Genomic DNA, 27,005 nt, shown 5'->3' with positions numbered 1-27,005 from the left:
CCAATGCATGAATTACAATCTAGTCGTGACCCTCTGAATCGAATGCTTTGTCTTGGTAGTCCAGCCATTGCTATAAGCTGTCCAGAACAAGCAGTCTTGGTACAATAACATATATATGTTAGGGCTGGGCGGTATACCGGTTCCTACCGAATACTGAAAATTTTGAGCTGCACGATATGAATTTTAACCCATACCGCAATACTGGTTTGGCCCCTCCCCCTCGGTAATGAATTGTCAGCCCAGCGCTGCCCTGTCCCCACATCGTAGGAACTAATCATATATGACCCGCAAGCACTGCCCCCCAATAAATTATTAGCCCAGTGCTGCGCTGTCCCCATCGGGGTACTACTCACATATGTTACCCACAAGTGCTGCCCTCCTCGTCCTCCTGTTTGTTGCGGCCGCCGGCGCTGACACTCTATACCAGTGGTCTTCAACCTCCAGAGGTTGCAAAACTACAACTCCCAGCATGCCCGTTGGCTGTCCGGGCATGCTGGGAGTTGCAGTTTTGCAACCTCTGGAGGTCCGCAGGTTGAAGACCACTGCTCTATACTGTAATCCTATGCCCGGGCTGCAAAAGGTAAACAAAATAAACTTTAACTCACCTTCCCCGTTGGTCCGGACCAGCTTCCTAGGGAATGGAACGTCGGAAAGCTGTCAGCCTAAAACCGTCCGCAGCGATGTTCTGCTTTGGCCGGTGATAGGTTGAGTGCACTGTCATGTAAGAAGCCAGCTTCCACCGGCCGAGATGGAACATCGCTGCGGCCGGTGATAGGCTGACGGCTGTCCGAAGTTCAAGTCCCCAGGAAGAGCGTAAGGTCGACCTAGGAACATGCGTTAAAGTTTATTATTGTTTACCTTTTGCAGCCCGGGCATAGGGATATAGTATAGAGTGTCAGCGCCGGCGGCCGCAACAAACAGGAGGACGAGGAGAGCAGCGCTTGCGGGTGACGTGAGTAGTACCCCGATGGACAATCTTTTTTTTGTTGGGGGGGGGGGAATACCGTTATATACTGTGGAACCGCCATAAGTTACAAAAATACCGTGATACACATATTTGGCCATACCGCCCAGCCCTAATGTATGTATACAACACTTATAGTTATTGACAGTAAAAGACCACATTTAGAAATGCAATGTGCTTAAATTCTACCTCAAAGCCATAGTCCTAGGATATTTAAGATGATGACTATACATGGCCATCCAGGGGGAATTGTGCAATATGGGAGAAGATATTGATTTTCCAAGTTCTTTTTACCCCTTTTTGCCTGGCTGTACATCATATGTGTGCTTCCCCCAGAAATAGTAAAGTAGCTTGGATGTAGACAAGTTTCTGAGTGAGCTCTGAGCTGTCAGAAGATTGCACAAAAATTTTGCAACAATTTTAAAAAGTCACAATTGATAAATTGCCGACCACTGAAAAAAAAAATTTGAAATTGTTTTCTTGAATAAGTCTACGCAAAAAATGAGTGACTTTTTGCTGACCCTTCCCTTTTCTTTCACTATAGCTTAGATACTTTAGCCTATTGTATGTTTGGCTCTGTTGTGGTCGTCACAGTCTAGTTCTTATATCTTCTACTGGGACCAAATGACAATGAAAATTTACGTGTCAAGTATAGTAATAGCAACTCCAGCAAGTTCTCTCACAAATAATAGTATCTTCCTAGTAGCAATACACTTGAGATCACATGTTGATAGGGCAAGGCTGAAGACACTGTAGATTGCCTTTATAAGACAGAAATGTTGTGCAATTTCAATGGCAAGACAATCAAAACTAAGGTCAAAGAGACTTGACACTGAAAAGCCACCTACAGAAATGATATCTTTCTAGATTGAAAAATCTGTGCCACTTTTCTAAGACGTTTTGAAAAGAACTGCTCATATTTAGCAATAATTCAAGCGTAACCCTTAGTGACATCCACCATTACATTCCCGCAGATGTGCACAATGTAGCACAGGCTTGGGAACTAAGCTTAGTCCATATGCAGCAGGTGCTGGCTGTATTATACAACTATCACGTCTGTAGAGATCAAAGATAACTCTGAACCTGGTCATTTAACCCCTAGATGTCATGGTCATTAACAATCCCTCCATCCCTTTATGGTACCATTGAGTTGTCATGGCAGCCAGGGGCACTTAGAGGCCCTTAGTCCTGCCATATTAGTATTCCTATTAGGCTTAATCAGAAAATACAGTCACAACACACAGAAATATAGTATTATAGTGTACAGTGACTCCTCGACCTACGATGACCCCCGACATACGATAATTTCAACATGCAATGGCCTCTCAGAGGCCATCGCATGTTGAAGGCAGCATCAACATACAATGCTTTTTTATGTCGGGGCCATCGCATAAACGGCAGATAAGCGCTGACTGCTTCAGCTGCCGCCGGATAGCCGTTTACGGTGCCCCGTGTGCTCCGGTGATGTCTCTTACCTGTCCTCGGGGCTCCGGACCGTCCTCTTCGGGATCCCCTGCATCGTCTGTGCTCTCCATCGACGTCATCACGTCGCTGCACACGCCGTCCCGTCATCCAATAGGAGTGGCGTGCGTAGCGACGTGATGGCGGCGACGGAGAGAGCGGATGTCGGGGAAGCAGAGGCCTTGCCGGAGCGTCGGCGACACCTCAGGGACGCGGTAACAGCGATGGACGGCGACAATCCGGGCAGCGGTGACGAGCGGTGTTGGTCCGGAGCAGTAGGGACAGGTGAGTACAACTTTCTTTAACAGTGGTCTACAACCTGAGGACCTCCAGATGTTGCAAAACTACAACACCCAGCATGCCCGGACATGTAAACCACTGTCCTATACTTTACATTGCACGGATCCCTCAACATATGATGGTTTCAACAAACAATGGTTCATTTGGAACGGATTACCATCGTATGTTGAGGGACCACTGTATTGTACAATAAAGCAATTGATCATTTGTGAGACTAAAGCAGAGAAAAAAATATGTAATAATTAAATATATGAAAAGAAGCTAAATATTAAAATGTTATACTTCCTTTATTTTTTATAATGCATAAAAAGCTAAACAATAAAAAATGAAACAATACAAAACAAAATTTGGGTAAACTCATCTAGAAATGTCCAAACAACTAAAATATCATGTTATTTATCCCTTATGGTGAACGCTGTATGAAAAAAAAATGCGATGCCAAGAGCGAAGGAGGAAGAGAGGGAGAGAGACAGAGATACACAAATGTTCAGAAACCTCTTCGATAACTGAAAACAAAATAAAATAGAAGATATGGAGGAGGGGGATGCTACTGCAGTTTCTCAAACAGCATGAGATCTAGAAGGGGGGGAGGGGCAGCAAGGAGGAGATGCCTAATCACTTCAGAGCTCACACTGCACCTTTTACATCACACCAGGATAGCCCTTCAGTTCAGCAAACATGGAGAGAGAAAATGAGCATTTATAGATGTTGACAAGTGGAAGGGAAAATAGGAAAAAAGAGCAGGTTAGATGTAACATTTCTGGCTGTACTACAGTACATTTAATATACTGCTAGATCTGCCTAGGTGTAGAACCAGTGATGAGAGGCACTCTGTCAGTTCATCGGAATAGTCGTAAGGTGATACTACGTTCCTAGCTAGGTGAAGATTCCTCTGGCAAAATTAGCTTTTTGTTAGGGTTGTGGTAGCTCTATTCTAATGTAACAAATATGCTATCGAGAAGCAACAATATGTAGGGCAATATTAGTGAATTCAGGGAAAATTAACCTATGAATGACTGCTCATACATCTTTTAAGTTTATATGGCGAGGCTTAGTATTAGGCATAGAATAGCCTCTCCTGTGCAGGAATCGTGAGAGCTTGGCCATCATTATGAAAACCAGGCTCTTGCTGTAACAACCAGGAGCTGAGAAACCTCCACTCCAGGTAGATTAACCGTTCACATGCCATGGTCATTTAACTGCAGCATGTAAAGAGTGCTGCTTACCTCAGAATCAGCCCCTGTGATCTTGTGAAGGCCTCCAGGCTTGACATGGGTTTCTGTGTACCTAGCTGTGCTAGACAGCATGGCCATCGTGAAAGTAAGACAGGAACTGGACCACTCTTTTCTTGTAGAAAAACAGCGATGCTTCGGTCGGTGCTTTCCCGAATTGGCAAGGAGACGTGTTGAATTAGCAGTAACCGATAAACACAGACTTGCAAAATAATAAACTGTAATGGTCTTTATTAACTAAATAAAAGTTACAAGTAAAACAATGGACTACGCCTTTCAAGGGGCAGGGACCCCCTTTTTCTCAGGTCCTATATGTTAGGACCTGTGGAGGAGGGGGTCCCCGCCCCTCAAAATGCGTAGTCCATGGTTTTACCTGTAACTTTTATTTGGTTGATGGTAGGAGAATATTAAAGTAAGACAGGAACTGAAGCTCTCTTGTCGTGTAGAAAAACAGCGATGCTTCGGTCGGAGCTTTCCCGGATCGGCAAGGAGACGTGTTGAATTAGCAGTAACCGATAAACATGGACTTGCAAAATAATATACTGTAATGGTCTTTATTAACTAAATAAAAGTTACAGGTAAAACCATGGACTACGCATTTTGAGGGGCGGGGACCCCCTCCTCCACAGGTCCTAACATATAGGATCTGAGAAAAAGGGGGTCCCTGCCCCTTGAAAGGCGTAGTCCATTGTTTTACCGGTAACTTTTATTTAGTTAATAAAGACCATTACAGTTTATTATTTTGCAAGTCCATGTTTATCGGTTGCTGCTAATTCAACACGTCTCCATGCCGATCCGGGAAAGCTCCGACCGAAGCATCGCTGTTTTTCTACACGACAAGAGCGCTTCAGTTCCTGTCTTACTTTAATATTCTCCTACCATCTCCAGACCTCTGGCAGTGGTACTGATGCTGGCTACACCCCCTTGAATATACCAAGGGAGTGGTAACTACGTGCTCTACGGTGTTGTGCTCGCAGTACAACACAGTCAGATGAGAACACCATCACAGTGCTGATTTTCTCTGCAGTTGGCACATTGGTGTTTCCGTTCTTCTCTTTACAAACAGGCAGCATGGCTAGGTACATTGGCTATCAGCATTAGACTAGGTGCCAGAAGTGTATTAAAAAAGAATGGAAAATATAAAAAAAAGGACTTATACTTCTCCTTTCTACTAGATCCACTTTGGCTTTGGCTCTGGCTCAAAAACAGCAGTGGCAGTTTTCCAAAAAAAATAAAAACGCCATTAAAAAAACTGAAGATATGTGTAAAGATATATATTTGTAAAATTTTCTATGAAATTCAATTGAAAAGAGGAAAAAAAAAATTTATATCCCTTCTTATACATAAAACATAGAAAAATACAATAAAAATACAAATATTTGGTATCACTAGATGTGTAACGTCTCGAACAATAAAATATGTTATTAATTGTCCCACAAGTTGAAGACTATAAAAAAAGACATGCTTGCGTTGTTTTGTTAATCTGCCATTCCAGAAAACAGAAAAAAGAACAATCAAAAAGTCATATGTATTCCAAAATGATAACCATAAAAACCATACATTTTTCTGAAAAAAAATTAGCCCCAACAAAGCACCATGAATGCAGTACCGTTAGTGTAGCGACATGAACCTTGTAATGTGGCAACAATAATAATTTTTTTTTTTTGTTTCTATTATGGCAGTGTAGTAAAAATAACATATAGAGCGGCGTGGATCTAGCTATGGTGATGAGAGGACACACTATTCCAGAGCTTCTGCCTACTGTCCTCTAATTCATCCGTACTGGTGCCTAAAAAGGGGAAATCCACCAAAAATGTTAAGGGGAAACCTTCTGCCGGACCAGCTTCTCCTTTCATCGCCCAGGATACCAATTTTAGCTGGTTCCAGCCCCTCAGTACTGGGACCACGTTGCCTGTTGTGGAGAATCGAGCTATTACTAAACGGCCTGCCCCCGGCTGAGCTCCTCACCTGACTCCTCAGACTCATTGGCTCTGCAGTCCTCAGCTCCTGGGCTGCATTATGCCTCTCCAGCTGTGCCCCAGAGCTCCCTGGGCTCATTCACGGCTGCCTTGCTTCCTCAATGTGCCGTTGATGAGTGTGGAGAGCCTTTGGCTCCTGCCAAGAACCCCTGCAGCAGTGTCCCTTCCTCAGACCTGCTTGCTGAATTTGCTTACAGGGCACCTCTGCTACAACACTCTATGGGGCCCTCACTTCCTGGTGGGTCCTTACCAGCCTCTATACCTAGCGCTCCTCCACATGCTCAGGGGACCCCTCCCAAGCCGCCATCTGACTCTCATGGTCACAGCACCAGGATCACCAACCGTTCCCACATTTTTTTTTCCAGGATTTGAGCCCTGTTTAGACCCCTGCCTTCAGACATGCAGTTATCTCTCCCTATAACACTGCCAAACTCTGAGCTATATTTCTGACCCTGTGTGCCTTGCGGATGTAAATCAGTCCATTGCCAGTTTTATTTTTGATTATTTCCGAGATCCTACTTTACCCATGGCAAAGTGGGAAACTGCCATGTGTGTACTGGGAGGGATTTTTATCAAACAGGGCTCCCACTTCAAAAAGGAGAAGGCTCACTCTTTGAAGTTAGCCCTGCAAATGGTTTTTGAGTTAGAATTGAGCCCCCTCTCTGTCCCTACTCTTAGGGAACTTCAGTTTGCATGTCAGGACATGTCATGTCAGGCACTTGCTTGACTCTTCTCTTCTTATAAGTGCATTCTTCAATTATGCCGCAGTAAATTCTATGAGTTTGGCAGCATGCGCATGGTTGCTAGGGCACTCAGAGCGCACATGGCCCGTTCTCATATGCCTAGAGTTAAGATTCCAGGTAGTTTCATTCTACACACTACATCAGATATCGCTGGTGATTTTCATACGTACTAGTCTCCCCTGAAAATCCCTTCCCTTTTCAGTCTACCCTGGCCCACGTCGCAATTTTACCTAAACCGGAAAAGATCTGCAGGTCTGGGTCAACTTCAAGCCTATATCATTAGTAATTACTGAATATCAAGCTCATGATTTTTGCTAAAATAATAGCGAATAGATCTGGACCTCACTTGTCTGACCTCATCCATCCTTTCTTTAGATGCTGAAAAGGCATCTGACTGATTTCTTGGTCATCCCTTTTAAGCATCCCTTTTAAAAATGTTGTTGCTTTTTCAGGTTGCCTTGCCCCACTTAAAAAATTAGGGCATCCTGTCCTGCCCTCTCAGCATCTACAATGAGGCTCGTCAGGTATATTCCCTATCTTAACCATAGTATGTTCTTATTATGGAACATCTCCTAGCCTCCATTCGCCAGAATCTGGACATTTCGGGCATCAGGATTGATGCCCGTGTATATAAGTGCTTAGCATTTGCTGACATTTATTTTGGGTGTATGTTACCAATCCCCATGTGTTTCTTCCTCTTCTAATGTTGGAGCTTTCCAGTTTAGGCATATGGTCCAATTTTAAGATAAATATATCTAAATATGAGGCCTTAGTTATTTAGGCATCAAAATTTCCACTGGATTTGTCCCAATTATTTTACTGTAATTTTACACCCCTCCCTACAGAATTTACAAACCATCTGAATTCGTGGACCTTAATTCTCCTGGTGGTTTGGCAGAATTAATATTCTTAAAATGACCCTTCTACCTGTTGCAGACTATCCCTATGTGCATTCCTTCTTCAAACGGGCACATCTGGAACACCAGTTCAGTGTGTTTGTGTGGGCCTCAGGTTATCTGCGAATCTAAGGAAACCCTGTGCTGTGAATCCCTGCATGTTTATGTGGTGTCCCAGCACCAAAGGCTGTCCTGTGGCTTTGGGCTTCCTCAGGAAGACCTGCAGCACCAGTGTTGGGCCCTCTGAGGGACTAATTGTTACGCCGAGCGCTCCGGGTCCCCGCTCCTCCCCGGAGCGCTCGCTACACTCTCCTCACTGCAGCGCTCCGGTCAGATCCACTGACCCGGGGCGCTGCGATACTGCCTCCGGCCGGGATGCGATTCGCGATGCGGGTAGCGCCCGCTCGCGATGCGCACCCCGGCTCCTGTACCTGACTCGCTCTCCGTCGGTCCTGTCCCGGCGCGCGCGGCCCCGCTCCTTAGGGCGCGCGCGCGCCGGGTCTTTGCGATTTAAAGGGCCACTGCGCCGCTGATTGGCGCAGTGGTTCCAATTAGTCTGATCACCTGTGCACTTCCCTATATCACCTCACTTCCCTTGCACTTCCCTGCCGGATCTTGTTGCCATCGTGCCAGTGAAAGCGTTCCTTGTGTGTTCCTAGCCTGTGTTCCAGACCTCCTGCCGTTGCCCCTGACTACGATCCTTGCTGCCTGCCCCGACCTTCTGCTACGTCCGACCTTGCTTCTGTCTACTCCCTTGTACCGCGCCTATCTTCAGCAGCCAGAGAGGTGAGCCGTTGCTAGTGGATACGACCTGGTCACTACCGCCGCAGCAAGACCATCCCGCTTTGCGGCGGGCTCTGGTGAAAACCAGTAGTGACTTAGAACCGATCCACTAGCACGGTCCACGCCAATCCCTCTCTGGCACAGAGGATCCACTACCTGCCAGCCGGCATCGTGACAGTAGATCCGGCCATGGATCCCGCTGAAGTTCCTCTGCCAGTTGTCGCTGACCTCACCACGGTGGTCGCCCAGCAGTCACAACAGATAGCGCAACAAGGCCAACAGCTGTCTCAACTGACCGTTATGCTACAGCAGTTACTACCACAGCTTCAGCAATCATCTCCTCCGCCAGCTCCTGCACCTCCTCCGCAGCGAGTGGCCGCTCCTGGTCTACGCCTATCCTTGCCGGATAAATTTGATGGGGACTCTAAGTTTTGCCGTGGCTTTCTTTCCCAATGTTCCCTGCATCTGGAGATGATGTCGGACCAGTTTCCCACTGAAAGGTCTAAGGTGGCTTTCGTAGTCAGCCTTCTGTCTGGAAAAGCCCTGTCTTGGGCCACACCGCTCTGGGACCGCAATGACCCCGTCACTGCCTCTGTACACTCCTTCTTCTCGGAAATCCGAAGTGTCTTTGAGGAACCTGCCCGAGCCTCTTCTGCTGAGACTGCCCTGCTGAACCTGGTCCAGGGTAATTCTTCCGTTGGCGAGTATGCCGTACAATTCCGTACTCTTGCTTCAGAATTATCCTGGAATAATGAGGCCCTCTGCGCGACCTTTAAAAAAGGCCTATCCAGCAACATTAAAGATGTTCTGGCCGCACGAGAAATTCCTGCTAATCTACATGAACTCATTCACCTAGCCACTCGCATTGACATGCGTTTTTCTGAAAGGTGTCAGGAGCTCCGCCAAGATGTGGACTCTGTTCGCACGAGGCGTTTCTTCTCCTCGGCTCCTCTCTCCTCTGGTCCCCTGCAATCCGTTCCTGTGCCTCCCGCCGTGGAGGCTATGCAGGTCGACCGGTCTCGCCTGACACCTCAAGAGAGGACACGACGCCGCATGGAGAACCTCTGCCTGTACTGTGCTAGTACCGAACACTTCCTGAGGGATTGTCCTATCCGTCCTCCCCGCCTGGAAAGACGTACGCTGACTCCGCACAAAGGTGAGACAGTCCTTGATGTCTACTCTGCTTCTCCACGTCTTACTGTGCCTGTGCGGATGTCTGCCTCTGCCTTCTCCTTCTCTACTGTGGCCTTCTTGGACTCTGGATCTGCAGGAAATTTTATTTTGGCCTCTCTCGTCAACAGATTCAACATCCCAGTGACCAGTCTCGCCAGACCCCTTTACATCAATTGTGTAAACAATGAAAGATTGGACTGTACCATACGTTTCCGCACGGAGCCCCTTCTAATGAGCATCGGATCTCATCACGAGAGGATTGAACTTTTGGTCCTCCCCAATTGCACTTCGGAAATTCTCCTTGGACTTCCCTGGCTTCAACTTCATTCCCCAACCCTGGATTGGTCCACTGGGGAGATCAAGAGTTGGGGGCCCTCTTGTTCCAAGGACTGTCTAAAACCGGTTCCCAGTAACCCTTGCCGTGACTCTGTGGTTCCTCCAGTAACCGGTCTCCCTAAGGCCTATATGGACTTTGCAGATGTTTTTTGCAAAAAACAAGCTGAGACTCTACCTCCTCACAGGCCTTATGATTGTCCTATCGACCTCCTCCCGGGCACTACTCCACCCCGGGGCAGAATTTATCCTCTGTCCGCCCCAGAGACTCTTGCCATGTCTGAATACGTCCAGGAAAATTTGAAAAAGGGCTTTATCCGTAAATCCTCCTCTCCTGCCGGAGCCGGATTTTTCTTTGTGTCCAAAAAAGATGGCTCCCTACGTCCTTGCATTGACTACCGCGGTCTTAATAAAATCACGGTTAAGAACCGCTACCCCCTACCCCTCATCTCTGAACTCTTTGATCGCCTCCAAGGTGCCCACATCTTTACTAAACTGGACTTAAGAGGTGCTTATAATCTCATCCGCATCAGAGAGGGGGATGAATGGAAAACGGCATTTAACACCAGAGATGGACACTTTGAGTATCTGGTCATGCCCTTTGGCCTGTGCAACGCCCCTGCCGTCTTCCAAGACTTTGTTAATGAAATTTTTTGTGATCTTTTATACTCCTGTGTTGTTGTATATCTGGACGATATCCTGATTTTTTCTGCCAATCTAGAAGAACACCGCCAGCATGTCCGTATGGTTCTTCAGAGACTTCGTGACAATCAACTCTATGCCAAAATTGAGAAATGTCTGTTTGAATGCCAATCTCTTCCTTTTCTAGGATACTTGGTCTCTGGCCAGGGACTACAAATGGATCCAGACAAACTCTCTGCCGTCTTAGATTGGCCACGCCCCTCCGGACTCCGTGCTATCCAACGCTTTTTGGGGTTCGCCAATTATTACAGGCAATTTATTCCACATTTTTCTACCGTTGTGGCCCCTATCGTGGCTTTAACCAAAAAAAATGCCGATCCCAAGTCTTGGCCTCCTCAAGCGGAAGACGCCTTTAAACGACTCAAGTCTGCCTTTTCTTCGGCTCCCGTGCTCTCCAGACCTGACCCTTCCAAACCCTTCCTATTGGAGGTTGATGCCTCCTCAGTGGGAGCTGGAGCTGTTCTTCTACAAAAAAATTCTTCCGGGCATGCTGTCACTTGTGGGTTTTTTTCTAGGACCTTCTCTCCCGCGGAGAGGAACTACTCCATCGGGGATCGAGAGCTTCTAGCCATCAAATTAGCACTTGAGGAATGGAGGCATCTGCTGGAGGGATCAAGATTTCCAGTTATTATTTACACCGATCACAAGAACCTCTCCTACCTCCAGTCTGCCCAACGGCTGAATCCTCGCCAGGCCCGGTGGTCTCTGTTCTTTGCCCGATTTAATTTTGAAATTCACTTTCGGCCTGCCGATAAGAACATTAGGGCCGATGCTCTCTCTCGTTCCTCGGATGCTTCGGAAGTTGAACTCTCTCCGCAACACATCATTCCTCCTGATTGCCTGATTTCCACTTCTCCAGCCTCCATCAGGCAAACTCCTCCAGGAAAGACCTTTGTTTCTCCACGCCAACGCCTCGGAATCCTCAAATGGGGTCACTCCTCCCATCTCGCAGGTCATGTGGGCATCAAGAAATCTGTGCAACTCATCTCCCGCTTCTATTGGTGGCCGACTCTGGAGACGGATGTTGTGGACTTTGTGCGAGCCTGCACTATCTGTGCCCGGGATAAGACTCCTCGCCAGAAGCCCGCTGGTTTTCTTCATCCCCTGCCTGTCCCCGAACAGCCTTGGTCTCTGATTGGTATGGATTTTATTACTGATTTACCCCCTTCCCGTGGCAACACTGTTATTTGGGTGGTCGTTGATCGATTCTCCAAAATGGCACATTTCATCCCTCTTCCTGGTCTTCCTTCAGCGCCTCAGTTGGCTAAACAATTTTTTGTACACATTTTTCGTCTTCACGGGTTGCCTACGCAGATCGTCTCGGATAGAGGCGTCCAATTCGTGTCTAAATTCTGGAGGGCTCTCTGTGAACAACTCAAGATTAAATTAAATTTTTCTTCTGCATATCATCCCCAATCCAATGGACAAGTAGAAAGAATTAACCAGGTCTTGGGTGATTATTTACGACATTTTGTTTCCTCCCGCCAGGATGACTGGGCAGATCTCCTTCCATGGGCCGAATTCTCGTATAACTTCAGAGTCTCTGAATCTTCCTCCAAATCCCCATTTTTCGTGGTGTACGGCCGTCACCCTCTTCCCCCCCTCCCTACCCCCTTGCCCTCTGGTCTGCCCGCTGTGGATGAAATTTCTCGTGACCTTTCCATCATATGGAGAGAGACCCAAAATTCTCTCTTACAGGCTTCATCACGCATGAAGAAGTTCGCGGATAAGAAAAGAAGAGCTCCTCCCATTTTTTCCCCTGGAGACAAGGTATGGCTCTCCGCTAAATATGTCCGCTTCCGTGTCCCTAGCTACAAGTTGGGACCACGCTATCTTGGTCCTTTCAAAATTTTGTGCCAGATTAATCCTGTCTCTTACAAACTTCTTCTTCCTCCTTCTCTTCGTATTCCTAATGCCTTTCACGTTTCTCTTCTTAAACCACTCATCATCAACCGTTTCTCTCCCAAATCTGTTCCTCCCACTCCTGTTTCCGGCTCCTCGGACATCTTCTCCGTCAAAGAGATCCTGGCATCAAAGAAGGTCAGAGGGAAAACCTTTTTTTTGGTGGATTGGGAGGGTTGTGGTCCAGAAGAGAGATCCTGGGAACCTGAGGACAATATCCTAGACAAAAGTCTGCTCCTCAGGTTCTCAGGCTCTAAGAAGAGGGGGAGACCCAAGGGGGGGGGGTACTGTTACGCCGAGCGCTCCGGGTCCCCGCTCCTCCCCGGAGCGCTCGCTACACTCTCCTCACTGCAGCGCTCCGGTCAGATCCACTGACCCGGGGCGCTGCGATACTGCCTCCGGCCGGGATGCGATTCGCGATGCGGGTAGCGCCCGCTCGCGATGCGCACCCCGGCTCCCGTACCTGACTCGCTCTCCGTCGGTCCTGTCCCGGCGCGCGCGGCCCCGCTCCTTAGGGCGCGCGCGCGCCGGGTCTTTGCGATTTAAAGGGCCACTGCGCCGCTGATTGGCGCAGTGGTTCCAATTAGTCTGATCACCTGTGCACTTCCCTATATCACCTCACTTTCCTTGCACTTCCCTGCCGGATCTTGTTGCCATCGTGCCAGTGAAAGCGTTCCTTGTGTGTTCCTAGCCTGTGTTCCAGACCTCCTGCCGTTGCCCCTGACTACGATCCTTGCTGCCTGCCCCGACCTTCTGCTACGTCCGACCTTGCTTCTGTCTACTCCCTTGTACCGCGCCTATCTTCAGCAGCCAGAGAGGTGAGCCGTTGCTAGTGGATACGACCTGGTCACTACCGCCGCAGCAAGACCATCCCGCTTTGCGGCGGGCTCTGGTGAAAACCAGTAGTGACTTAGAACCGATCCACTAGCACGGTCCACGCCAATCCCTCTCTGGCACAGAGGATCCACTACCTGCCAGCCGGCATCGTGACACTAATTATGGTTTCTATTGTGTTCTCACGGTTTACCAAAAGAAAACATATTTTTATAATTATCATGTTATGTTATTTCTATAAGTGTTATTTATATGTCTTATTGTACCTTTAAGAGTGAGAGGCAATGTAAGCCCATGTGACCCTACCTGCCAATGGGAACCCCTAAATTCTTAAGTATATAGAGTAGTGGGGGGGGGGGGAGGAGTTGCCCCAGTTCGGTTCGGCCTAGAGCTGTGAGAGGATCCCAAGTGTGGTAAAGGTGTGAGATGTGTGGAGAAGCTCCAAGGGCAGGCCCAGAACAAATCTATCTTATCTGGTCATTCTGCAAGGATCATCTGCACAGTGGAAGTTCACACCCCGGTGGAGAAAGCTACAGGACCTTGACAGAACCCTAGCTACCAGGATCAATCTTCAAGTCTCTCAAGTCAGTATCAATTTATCGGGTGAAAGCACCAAAAGTCCAAGCAAGGCAACAGGGCTCCCAAGGGGTTACACTGCATCCTCTCCACTCTGCACCATACTGTCTGTGTAATACCATCTGCACCCTGCTCAGTAAATACAGTTATCCGTAACCTGACGTCTGTGTGTTCCTTTACTCCCTGTGTCTGGCCATAGAGAAGCTGTCTCCAACCTCAGACCATCTATAGGCTAACGGTGCTCTGGCGTCACAAAGTGATCAGGTATTCTCCTACACCACCCGTGGCACCACATTTACAATTTCTCTTATTTCTTTGGCTCCTCCTTACGTTGTTTTACCATGCCTGGTCCGATGTATTTTGATATCCATTTCCTATATTCTATACTCCTATATTGGCATGTTTCCATGCTGCTTTGATGTTGCATTGATATAATTTTTGCTTATTATTGTTTGTATAGTGCTTTAGCCACCATGTTTTACGTGTTTTTGTTTATTATTCTATAAATACAATGTGAAAGCAAAGTCAATTTCTATAAAACTTTTAAAGAGAAAAAAAAACGTATATAAATTTGGTATCGCTGAAATCCTACAATCCTACAGAATAAAGCTATGATGTTATTTTAAATGTATGGTGAACAGAGTAAATATAAATGCAAAAAATTAATAAAAATGAGCTAATAAAAATCAATAAGATATATGAACCCTAAAAGGTTGGTATTAAAAAGTTCAAAAAAACAAACCCTCATGTGGCTTATGCAACGGAAAAAGGTGACAATGGAAAACGAAGAAGATTGCTTGGCACCAAGGCCCCAAAGGCATGCCAGTGGAAGGGGTTAAATATTCTGTCTATTTTTTTAACTATTGCAAAAAACAAGAAACAGTTACACAGTCATTCTAGTCCAGTATTTCCTTGAAATCCGGACTATGAATAATAAATTTGGCATTTAATGTGCTCCATGAGAATGTTGGATGCATCTACAGGCTAATGTTCTAGAAGTTTTTAATGATTCTTACAGAGACAATTCTCCTGGCATTATTGACTTTTATCATCTTGACCAGAAGAGCAATTAAAAACAGTCTTCAGCATTGAGACATAGCAGACCAGAAGGAAGAGAGTAGGAATGTCACAGATCTGAAGAAAAACAAATGACATGGCTATGCTTGGTTACATTATAACTAGAGATTGTACATGCTATACTCCAAATATATATATTCTCCTTATCACACTGTATAATGATATAAGATCCCAAGTTCCACGATCATTCATTTTATCTAAACATAAATGCCTGTAAATTTATGTTCCAGGACACAGGACTAGTTTTGTAGAAGGTTCGAACAAAGCACAATTTTTTGCACAACTTTTCTTGCAATTTCTAAATCTAGGACAATGAATGGATTAATTGTAAATCCTCTTGTGGGCCAAGGTTTCCTAGGAAATGGGGATGCTGGGAAGTTGCCTAAGATGCCACCCCCTAGAAAAAGATGTTGTATTGCTTATGATGAGCTCTTCAGCATGTGGAATATTCTAGTACGAAATTCTATTGCTTCAAAATCAGTGAACAAGGTTAGTCCAGATGACATTTTCGGTAGAAGCTAAAGGTCACCAGATTGTATGTATCTGCTCATGTGTCATATGAGGCTTCATGTGCTCTGATTCCCAAATAGTTTTTTTTACTTTGCTAAAACCTGAACATGACCCGACCCCCCCCCCCCACGTTCCCCAAAATATATGGGTTGTACAGTTTGGTTAACTATCTGTACTTTTCCCTGGGTAAAATACTTGACTCAGGGGGTGGGGGTGAATGCTAAACTCTGGAGTGAGGGCTGAGGGCAGGGCCGGATTGACGTAGGGGCAGATGGAGCGGCAGCTACAGGCCCCTGCGTTAAAAATAGGCCCGGCCGACCGCACAAACGGCCCGCACAGACCGACCGACGCCCCTGACAATTAAGCCTCAAACTCCCGGCTACGATAGTTTGCGGTATGTAAAATTTGTATTGCCCGACACCAGGGACATGCAGTTCCGAGCGCCAGGCAGGTAATTTCTTCAGTTATTTAACCCTGCTTCACGCGAGCAGCGCTAAATATTGGAAGTGTTCACTTACCCAGCCCTCCTCCCCAGTGTCCGGTTGGCCGTCCTGAGTCTGATGAGGGACATCGCGCATGTGATGTCCCCCCGCAGGACATCAGGCCACCGGCGGAGAGAAGTGCAGCGCAGGACAGGTAATTGTATCTATATGTGTGTGTGTATGTGTGGGTGTCTGTGTGTGTATATATGTGGGGGGGGGGGGGGGGCGACGACGACAATGCTACCTAATGTGGGAAGCCTGCTACTACCTAATTTGGGGAACCTGCTACTACCTAATGTGGGGAACCTGCTTCTACCTAATGTGGGGAACCTGCTTCTACCTAATGTGGGGAACCTGCTTCTACCTAATGTGGGGAACCTGCTACTACCTATGTGGAGAGCCTGATACTACCTATGTGGGGAGCCTGCTACTACCTAATGTGGGGAACCTGCTACTACCTAATGTGGGGAACCTGCTACTACCTAATGTGGGGAGCCTGCTACTACCTAATGTGGGGAACCTGCTACTACCTAATGTGGGGAACCTGCTACTACCTAATGTGGGGAGCCTGCTACTACCTATTGTGGGGAACCTGCCACTATCTAATGTGGGGGACCTGCCACTACCTAATGTGGGGACCCTGCCACTACCGAATGTGGAGGACCTGCCACTACCTAATGTGGGGGACCTGCTACTACCTAATGTGGGAAAACTGCTACCTACCTAATGTGGGGAACATGCTACCTACCTAATGTGGGGAAACCCCTACTTTCCTAATGTGGGGAAACTGCATTATATGTGAGGGGAACAGGACAGGGGGCATTATATGTGAGGGGCACAGGACAGGGGGTATTATATATGAGGGGCACAGGACATGGGACATTATATGTGAGGAGCATAGAACAGGGGGTATTATATATGAGGGGTACATGACAGAGGGGCATTATATGTGAGGGGCACATGACAGGGGCCCCCCCTGTCATGTGCCCATATAATGCACCTATAATGCCCCCCTGACATTTGCCCCTCACATATAATGCAACATCAAACAACTAAGTTTTCACATAGAACCCTGAATCAGGATTAAGCTAGCTGAATCAGGATTAAGGTCCTAGCTGTCAGACGTTGACTAATAAAAAAAACATTTATTATATGAAAGGAAGGAAAGTGCTTTATTATTTTCATTTTATTATTATTATTATTATTATTATTATTATTTTTGCTATATTTTTTATTGAACACTATATGGATAATACAGGAAACCAATGGGGAGACATGGCCTAATAGACAATGCAATTACATTCTCTTTGTACTATGCTCTGCACTGTCCCAGCATGTAGGATCAGTAACAGAGGTCATCTGCTGCACAGACATTCTCCTCCTGTGCAAATATCTAATGACATAGGTCAGCAAATAAAGGGTGCTATATATATTTATGAAGGGCCACTGCTAGGATGCTCTCATCCATTTCTGTCTGCCCAAAATGAAAGCATAGGTAGTGTGTGGCACTGGAACAGGAGATAACTCCTGTGTTTTCTTATTTGTTTTTGGACACTGTAATGAATCTTGCTCGGTGATATGGGCTTATGCTGTATATTACTATGACTGTGGGTACTGCTATGAATATTTTGTGGACAGAATAACCATAATCATATCACTAAACATCACCACAGCTTAAATTGGCTGTGAAAAACATTATAAATAAATATATGTATATTTTGTAGTATACGTTTGTCTCATATTTGGATTTAAAACAGAGAGCATAATTATTTTTCCCCATTATGTATATAGCATCAACATATTCCATAGCGCTATACGTAGGATAGGTACTCATCAAGAAATAGCTCTTAATTCCCCTGTCTCCCCCCCCCCCCCTGTCATTTTATATGATCATCTTAGGCACTGTAGAAAGAAAAAAACTTATATTTAGTATGCGCTTACTCTTTAACATGATGCATTCTAAGATATGCAATACAGTGACCCCCCGACCTACGATGGCCCCGACATACGATCATTTCGATATACGATGGCCTCTCAGAGGCCATCGCATGTTGAAGGCAGCATCAAGATACGATGCTTTTGTATGTCGGGGCCATCGCATAAACGGCTATCCGACAGCGCTGACTGCTTCAGCTTCCACTGGATAGCCGTTTACGGTGCTCCGTGTGGTGCGCTGATGATCACTTACCTGTCCCCGGGGCTCCGGACCGTCCTCTTCGGGATCCCCTGCATCAACGGCGCACGCTGTCCCGTCATCCAATAGGAGCCGTGTGCGGAGCGGCGTGCGGAGCGATGTGATGGCGGCAACGGAGAGCGAGGATGCCGGGGAAGCAGAGGACTTACCGGAGCGTTGGGGACACCCAGGGGACACGCGACAGCGATGGAAGGCGACATCCAGGGCAGCGGTGACGGTCCGGAGCGGCGGGGACACGTGAGTATAACCTCCAATACCAGTGGTCTTCAACCTGCGGACCTCCAGATGTTGCAAAACTACAACTCCCAGCATGCCCGGACAGCCGTTGGCTGTCCGGGCATGCCGGGTGTTGTAGTTTTGCAGCATCTGGAGGTCCGCAGGTTGTAGACCACTGTCCTATACTTTACATTGCACGGATCCCTCAGCATACGATGGTTTCAACAAACGATGGTCCATTTGGAACAGATTACCATCGTATGTTGAGGTACACAGCTTTTAGGAAAAGTTTATGCCCATGCAGTGTTCATTGGTTTAAGGCAAAGCACATAATGCATCCATAAAGTAAAAACGATCATAATTGCAGAGTGGTTTACCAGCATTAAAGGGGTTATCCAGGAAAAAACTTTTTTTTATATATCAACTGGGTCCAGAAAGTTAAACAGATTTGTAAATTACTTCTATTAAAAAATCTTAATCCTTTCAGTACTTATGAGCTTCTGAAGTTAAGGTTGTTCTTTTCTGTCTAAGTGCTCTCTGATGACACGTGTCTTGGGAACCGCCCAGTTTAGAAGATGTTTGCTATGGGGATTTGCTTCTAAACTGGGCGGTTCCCGAGACATGTGTCATCAGAGAGCACTTAGACAGAAAAGAACAACCTTAATTTCAGAAGCTCATAAGTACTGAAAGGATTAAGATTTTTTAATAGAAGTAATTTACAAATTTGTTTAACTTTCTGGAACCAGTTGATATATAAAAAAAAGTTTTTTTCCTGGAAAACCCCTTTAATTTCCATAGCTCAGTATTCAGCTTAGCCTTGTGTTCACAGAAAAATAAACGCAATTGTAAAATAAACAAATATTACCCGTACAGCTTATACTTTTTTTATTTAAAATAAATTAATGTAGGGACATAAATGTGACAGAGTATTTTCTGCAGTACAAAAGGCAGCTAACTAGCGATCAGTGGAACAACTATGGGCATGAAATAGGATACATAATGCAGACTGAAGGAAACTAAAAGCCCCTTTGCTACGCATTAGGTCCAGATGAGTACTATAAATGGTGCATGATTTCCCTTAGGAATGAAGTGGTCTCAGCTACATTTCTGTTAGCAGTTATGTGTATTTATTGGTATTACACTGCTATGCTTACCTAGACTCCCCAGTAGAAGAAGCCAAATGTATTATAAGCTACTGTGCAAATAATTTCACATATTACCCACATTTTCAACCTGCTTATGTTTTGTAGATATACCAAAATGAAGACAGCAACCAACATTTATATCTTCAACCTGGCACTGGCTGATGCCCTAGCTACCAGTACCTTACCTTTCCAGAGCGCCAAGTATCTTATGGAGACGTGGCCATTTGGAGAAATTCTCTGCAAGATTGTTCTGTCCATAGACTACTACAACATGTTCACCAGTATTTTTACCTTAACCATGATGAGCGTGGACCGCTATGTAGCCGTCTGCCACCCTGTACGTGCTCTGGACTTTCGAACCCCATCTAAGGCAAAAGCTATAAATGTTTGCATCTGGATATTATCATCTGTTATTGGGGTTCCCATTATGGTTATGGCAGTGACCAAAACAAATAAAGGTAAGTGGGAGGAAAAACAAATGTGCACCCTACATGTCTCGAAATATTGCTTCAACGCACACCATAAGTGTGATGTAGGTACCATAGAAATCATACTGACTCAGATGTTTGTGAGTCATTGGCCTTTTATAAATAAGGGGTTATGCAGTACAAAAAACTGTTATCTTTCAACTGCTATTTTGTAACCATTCATTATGCATAAGCATGGCATGACCTTTTCACAGTACAGTTACGGATGCACTAAACTGAAAGAGCACAGAATATTAAACTGGCTGATAATATCATTCACAATTATATAACAATATGTCAGACAATGTCAGGCTATGGTGCCTAAGGACCACCAGGATGACAGACTTAGGAGGCTTAACATACATCTGCCTTAAAATAATAAATTGTAATAATAGTGATGTATTGTGCACTCTGCTAGAGATACCATATAGTATATAAGAATTCCCCACAATGCAGATATGAACAGAAGTGCAAAGGTATTTTACACTGATTATGGCCCCATGTAAAAGACCCATTGTCCCTCATTCATCAGCTGATGGCTAGGATTGTGTGGCCCTCCTGTTCCTTATAAATTCTCATGTACTTGGATGGTTGCCTGATCAATCGGTCCTTTATGTGTTCCTTCGAACGCTCGTAGCCGGCACAGGTCTTCCCATCTATAAGGATCCTTACATGTTGAGGGTTAATAAAACAAACAGTTAAACAATTATGTATTCATTTTTATTGCTTATTTATAAGCTTATTTGTTGCTTATTCATTTATTATTCAGACCCCAAACCAGGCCACTTAATTCATTCCAGACTGCACCCAAAGAAAATTCTGACTCTAGATCTGTCCCTGAAATTCATTAGACCCCAGGTCAATTTACAAAATATTTATACCCCTAGACAAAAAAGAAACAATACAGAACCCAGATCAGACCATATACTCCTCCTATGTCATCTTTCCTCTTCATCTTTCCTCTTCATCTTTCCTCTTCATGCTTTACTTAACAAATCTCCATAGTGAATCCAGAAAGGACTCCTAGGAGGATCAGTAAGAGTCCTGCTTACTCCAACCACACAAGATGATTGACAGTTTACCCCATACACACATTGATAATGGGAAAGTTATCAATTACTAGCAGGGCCGACTTTTCTACTGCCCGAGACAAAAAACTGTCCAAATTCATAAATGTATTTAATGCAAGTGAATTGGACTTAAATCCTCCTCAGACTCTCTGGAAAAAAGTTCCTTATAACTCATCAGCTTTATTGATAACTCAATATTAACAAAAGAACTCCGCTCCTCCCTTCAGTTCTCTTTTACCAGTCTTCGGTCATGCACTGTTGAAGGGTTAATAGCCAGTTGCGCCAATCGCTGCATACTAGCTATTAGCGATAATCCCCAGCTAAGGAAATCAGCTGGGGGACACCCAGTATAGCTTGGGCTCGAGTCAAGAGCTACGTTTCCTTAATGCCGCCATTGGGTGTATACAATTCATGGGTTGTTAAGAGGTTAACCCCTTAAGGACTTTCGTTTTTTCCTCCTCACCTTCTTAAAATCATCTCTTACAGTTTTCCACCTACAGACCTATATGAGGGCTTGTTTTATGTGCTACCAATTTTACTTCGTAATTACATCAATCATTTCACCACACAATCTATGGCAAAATAAAAAAAATTATTTCATTTATTAACATTAGATTTTTGCGGACATTTTTGCACGCGGCGATACCACATGTTTATATTTATTTTTGTTTCCTTTTTTTTAAATGGGAAAAGGGGGGGATTCAAACTTTTATTAGTGAAGGGGTTAAATCCCATTTATTAACTTTTTTTTACATTATTTTTTAGTCACCATAGGGGACCATTACATGCAATCCTTGGATTAGCATTAATCAGTGTTATTGGTGCTCCATTACTCCAGTCTGCCATGGCTGGAAAGGGCCCACCTGCCATCCTCTCAGACCATGGTGGTCCCAATCAGCTGCACTGAGCTGCCGGGACTGGTTTACTTTCATTTTAAATGCCACAATCAACTTTGATTGCGGCATCTAAGGGGTTAATGCCGGGCATCACCGCTAATGTTGATGTCCGGCATTAGACAAAGGTCCAGAGCTCCTGAGCCCACATCATAGAAGGGGGACGGACGCAGGGCGTACTGGTACACCCTGCATCCTTAAAGGGGTACTCCCACCCTAGACATCTTATCCCCTATCCTTTGGATAGGGGACAAGATGTCTAGGGTGGGAGTACCCCTTTAAAAAGTTAAAAAGGCCTCTGAAAGAATAAACTGGATCTGATTGGTTGCTATGGACAATTGAACCACTTCACAGCACAGCTAAATCTCCCCCCCAGACACTACTGACACATACACACACACTCACTACTTACATTTCTTTTTTTCCTCCTCTCTGCAGTCATGATACTTCACACTCTAGTCTACAGGACCTGTGTGTCATGTGACTCATTTGCCAGGTCCTTCAGCCTGTCCTGTACATATGTATGCATGCCTTCTAACTTTTTGGATGGTAAAAGAGAAACACTTATGTTTATCGTGAAAAAGATCAATTTTTTAAGGCATACCAGTACATTGAATATTCTTTAGTTCAAATATTAGCACAAGAATATAATTTTTTTTATAATACAAATTGCATCAAATAATGAAATAATATTCAAGTTTAATTTACAGTTAGAAACCATATAGATAGCTTCTGGGGCCATGTAGTAAATGTGTTCGTGTACATCTATTTCTCAAGCCTTTAAAAAGGCCAATTAAAGGGGTACACTGGTGGAAAACTTTTTTTTTTTTTTTTTTAATCAACTGATGCCAGAAATTTAAACAGATTTGTAAATTAATTCTGTTAAAAAATCTTAATCCTTTCAGTACTTATTAGTGGCTGTATACTACAGAGGAAATTCTTTTCGGATTTCTTTTCTGTCATTACCACAGTGTTCTCTGCTGACACTTCTGTCCATGTCAGGAAAATGCCCATAGCAAACATATGCTGCTCTGGACAGTTCCTAAAATAGACAGAGGAGTCAGCAGAGAGCACTGTGCTTGTGACAGAAAAGAAATCCCAAAAGAAAAGAATTTCCTCTGTAGTATACAGCCGCTAAGAAGTACTGGAAGGATTAAGAATTTTTAATAGAAGTAATTTACAAATCTGTTTAACATTCTGGCACCAGTTGATTTAAAAAAAAAGTTTTCCACTGGAGTACCCCTTTAAGAAACAATGAGGGACAGAGGAACGTGGGTTAAAACTAGGGACTGTCCCTCCAAAAGAGGTATGCTCGTGCCTTAGCAATCATTGTACACAACCGTTATGTAGTGGTTGTTACAGCAGTGATTTCCGACCAAAAAACTACAAAACTGCCATGTACAATAACAAGGCATAATTGTGTGTAGAACTATAGGGCTGGAGGCGATTTTGTTGCACCCTGCAGTCCTAGCAGAGTGCCACCTGAGGCAAGGATTTCAACCCACCTCATGGACAGAGTAGCCCTGAACAAAAATCTCACTGATTCTCATTGGAGTCAGGTCAGGATTTACTCTACTTGTTACTTAATTTCATATAAACCTATATATGATGGAGCTCAATTTGTCCCCCTCATATCTTGCTCTCAGATAGGGCAGCATAAATAATTTTTCAGGTTTCCTTTAACTTTGAATAAAATGTATAATAATGTGCTAATGTATATCCCTTATATAAGGAAACAATAGAGGGTAACATATTGAATAATAGGGGACATTTGGAAGGGGGACTTTTTCATAGCACTGTTAATACTATGATTGTTACGATGTACTATAACTACATTAATACTGTTCTCCTTACTCTTTACAGCTGGCACTATTAGTTGTACTCTGCAGTTTCCTCGCCCAGACTGGTACTGGGACACTGTTACTAAAATCTGTGTCTTCATTTTTGCATTTGTGGTGCCAGTGTTGGTCATCACAGTATGCTATGGGTTGATGATTCTCCGTCTTCGCAGTGTACGGCTCTTGTCTGGCTCAAGAGAGAAAGACCGTAACCTTCGACGCATAACCCGTATGGTTTTAGTTGTGGTGGCTGCCTTTATCATCTGCTGGACACCCATCCATATCTTTGTCATTGTGTGGACCATGGTGGAAATTGACAAGAAGAACCCTTATGTGGTAGCTAGCTGGCATTTTTGTATTGCCCTGGGATACACCAATAGTAGTTTAAATCCAGTTCTCTATGCCTTCTTAGATGAAAATTTTAAGAGATGTTTCCGAGAATTCTGCCTTCCCTTCCGATCCCATTCTGAGCAGAGTAGCTTCAGCCGAGCTCGTAACACCACCCGTGACCAAGTTTCTACATGCGCTCAGTCACATGCACCTGACAAGCCGGTATGACTAGACATGGATGGCCGAAGGAGGGGATCCCGAGGCCACAGAGGAGAAGATCTGAACTCAGAAGTTACTCAGGTTACAAGTACTACAGAATTTTAGCAGGAAGGATCACTGGTTACTTCTGAACAAAAAGTTCTCTTGAACACTAGGCTATTTTATTACCTTGGCCTGTGGTTTTTGGAACTGAAACAAAAACATTTACCATAGATTTGACAATCAAACTAGCCTTCCAAATGGATCCTAAGTGACTCCGGAATCCAGTTGCAGCTGAAGGACTAAATCTTTGGTTACCATGATATTGCTACCAATGAATCTTCCAAAATGTTGTAAATGCATCTTGTTGAACTTAAATGGTTTGCTGAAAACCATTATTTTGTGGGTCTGGTAGAAGTCTTTGACCCTCTTTTTTCAGGATAGTGTTTATTTTACATATCTACCGAAAAGAAAGTTTATTTGATAACTCATAGGGCATAAGATTCATGGGCCTACAGAATAAGAAAATACAGTTGATTTCTCAATTTGTGTATTGTACTCAAAATTTACAATTCTCTATATATGCCATATTTTAAGAAGAAAAGTACAAGCCACACAAGCATGACTAACAATAAGATAAAAACTGGTGTTTTTTTGGACAGTTTGTTCATCAAGCTTGGACTTTGGATAAAATTCCAACAATTTCTCAGAAAAGAAGCAATAAACAACTTACAAACTAAGCTTGCCATTTGGACTACCAAAAAAAAAAAAAGAGACATTTTAGAAATCTGAACTACTGCAAGACTGTTTGACACAAAATGGTATTTAATTAAAGTAATGTGACAATATTTCTATCCTATTGTGGCATGACAGACCTTTTGAAGACATAAACAGTCCTCATGGATCAACACTCTACAGGGACAATTTTAAGGTGCTTTGTAAGAAAGCACAGCGCTAGATTACTAAGGTCTAGTACTGTATAGATCAGTATTGTGTCCCTTAAAGGGATATTCTGTGGTTTGTTTGTTTTTGGCGCTGTGTATATAATATTTGTATATATTTCTAGTACATGCACATAAAACATATCCATACATAACATAATATACTGACATTTGATGACATTGTTCTACCTTATGGAAAGTGGCTGCATATACTTTAAGGGGTGTCCCAGTGACTAACCCTTAGCCCATATTCCCAGTATAGGGTATAAGACCCAGATTTAACTACCTATCTATCTGAGACAAAAATGTGTCTGATTTTTGTCCCAGACAGATAACACTCAGAACATACTGGTATTAGGTTAAGGGGGTAAAATTTCATGACAGTTACACTTGAAAGAAACTAAAATGTTAAAATTAAAATAGTCTACTATATCTACATCACGACAGCCGGTCAGCTATTACATTGATAACACTTCCTAGTTTGGTATATACACTGCCAATCCACCTGAATGAATAAAAATAAAAATCAGACATGGTGGCATGAAAAAAAGGGGTCCCAGCATGCTGCATATTGATCTGTGCGGCCTAGCTATGTACAAGATGTAGAAAAGAGAGCAAAATCAGTTTGCTACCCTACTGCCTACTGCTGGCATCAAAAGCACATTAGCTTGTTTATCGAAAGGCTTTACACAATGAGACAGACACAATAAAAGTTTTATTTTAGGTAGATGCAACTAAAGTGATTAAATGGCTACTTTCTTAGTAAACTCGTCAGGTTAAAGTGTTAAAAGGGTATTCCAGTATCAGAAAACTATATTTATATAAACTATTACCCCTATTCATATAACTTACTAATATAGTATAATCATAAATTGTTATATATATATAATATATATATATATATATATATATATATATATATATATATATTCTCAGTTTTTGAGGGAAATAAAACTTTTCTAGGACATTTAGAGTTTGCATTACATTGAGATTTGTTTATACCATTCAGTAGTGGAGCAAACAGGGAATGAATGCAGCAGCTGCTAGATGACTGACTGTGTAAGGGTACATTTACGGGTGGCAGATTTAATCCAGACATTTTTTGCAACTCATAAATAGTTCCATATATCTGATTGTGATTATTTCTGATGAATAGGACAGTGGCAGAAATTTCTGCAACTCATATGCCTCATGTGGATTCACATTAAAGGGGTATACCGGCTGAAAGACATTTATCCCCTATTCAAAGGATAGGGGATAAGAGGTCTGATCGCAGGGGTCCTGCCTCTGGGGACCCCCACAATCTCACATGCAGCACCCACCTGTCTCAGCTGCATGAAGCGATGATCGCTCCGTGTCTGAAGACTCATGACACCGGGGCCAGAGTATCGTGCAGTCACGACTACTTGGGACATCACGCTCCCCACCCCCTCAATGCAAGCCTATGGGAGGGGGCATGATGGCTGAGAGATTGCAGGGATCCCCAGTGGAGGGACCAGACATGATGATCAGACATCTTATGCCCTATCTTTGGATAGGCGATAAGATGTCTTAGGGCTGGAGTACCCTTTTAAGGGTGCGTTCACACGCTATTACTAGCAGCGGGTTACCCGTTGTGGGAATCCCGCTGCGAGTTACGCTACCATTGATTTAAATGGGCCACAGACAGTCCGCAATAGTGTCAGATTTGCGGACTGTCCGCATACCCATTCAAATGAATGGTAGCGTAACTCGCAGCGGGAAACCCGCCGCTAGTTACTAGCATG

At 44.3% G+C, this 27,005-nt stretch overlaps 1 protein-coding gene across 1 annotated transcript in view; it reads left to right on the top strand.

Moving 5' to 3' along the window:
* OPRD1 (opioid receptor delta 1) overlaps window positions 1-26,107 on the top strand; it is a 42,161-nt gene extending 16,054 nt beyond the window's left edge. The window contains exons 2-3 of the mRNA XM_056557340.1: window positions 19,608-19,960; window positions 23,796-26,107. Of these exons, the coding sequence (XP_056413315.1) occupies window positions 19,608-19,960; window positions 23,796-24,328 (886 nt within the window). The 3' untranslated portion in view covers window positions 24,329-26,107. The remainder of the gene's footprint in view (window positions 1-19,607; window positions 19,961-23,795) is intronic.
* The last annotated feature ends 898 nt before the right edge of the window (window positions 26,108-27,005 follow it).

This window comes from Hyla sarda, chromosome 2 (assembly GCF_029499605.1).
Source record: "Hyla sarda isolate aHylSar1 chromosome 2, aHylSar1.hap1, whole genome shotgun sequence".
Lineage (NCBI taxonomy): Eukaryota > Metazoa > Chordata > Amphibia > Anura > Hylidae > Hyla > Hyla sarda.
Note: the sequence above shows the minus strand (reverse complement) of the source record. Positions and strands in the feature narration are given on the sequence as shown.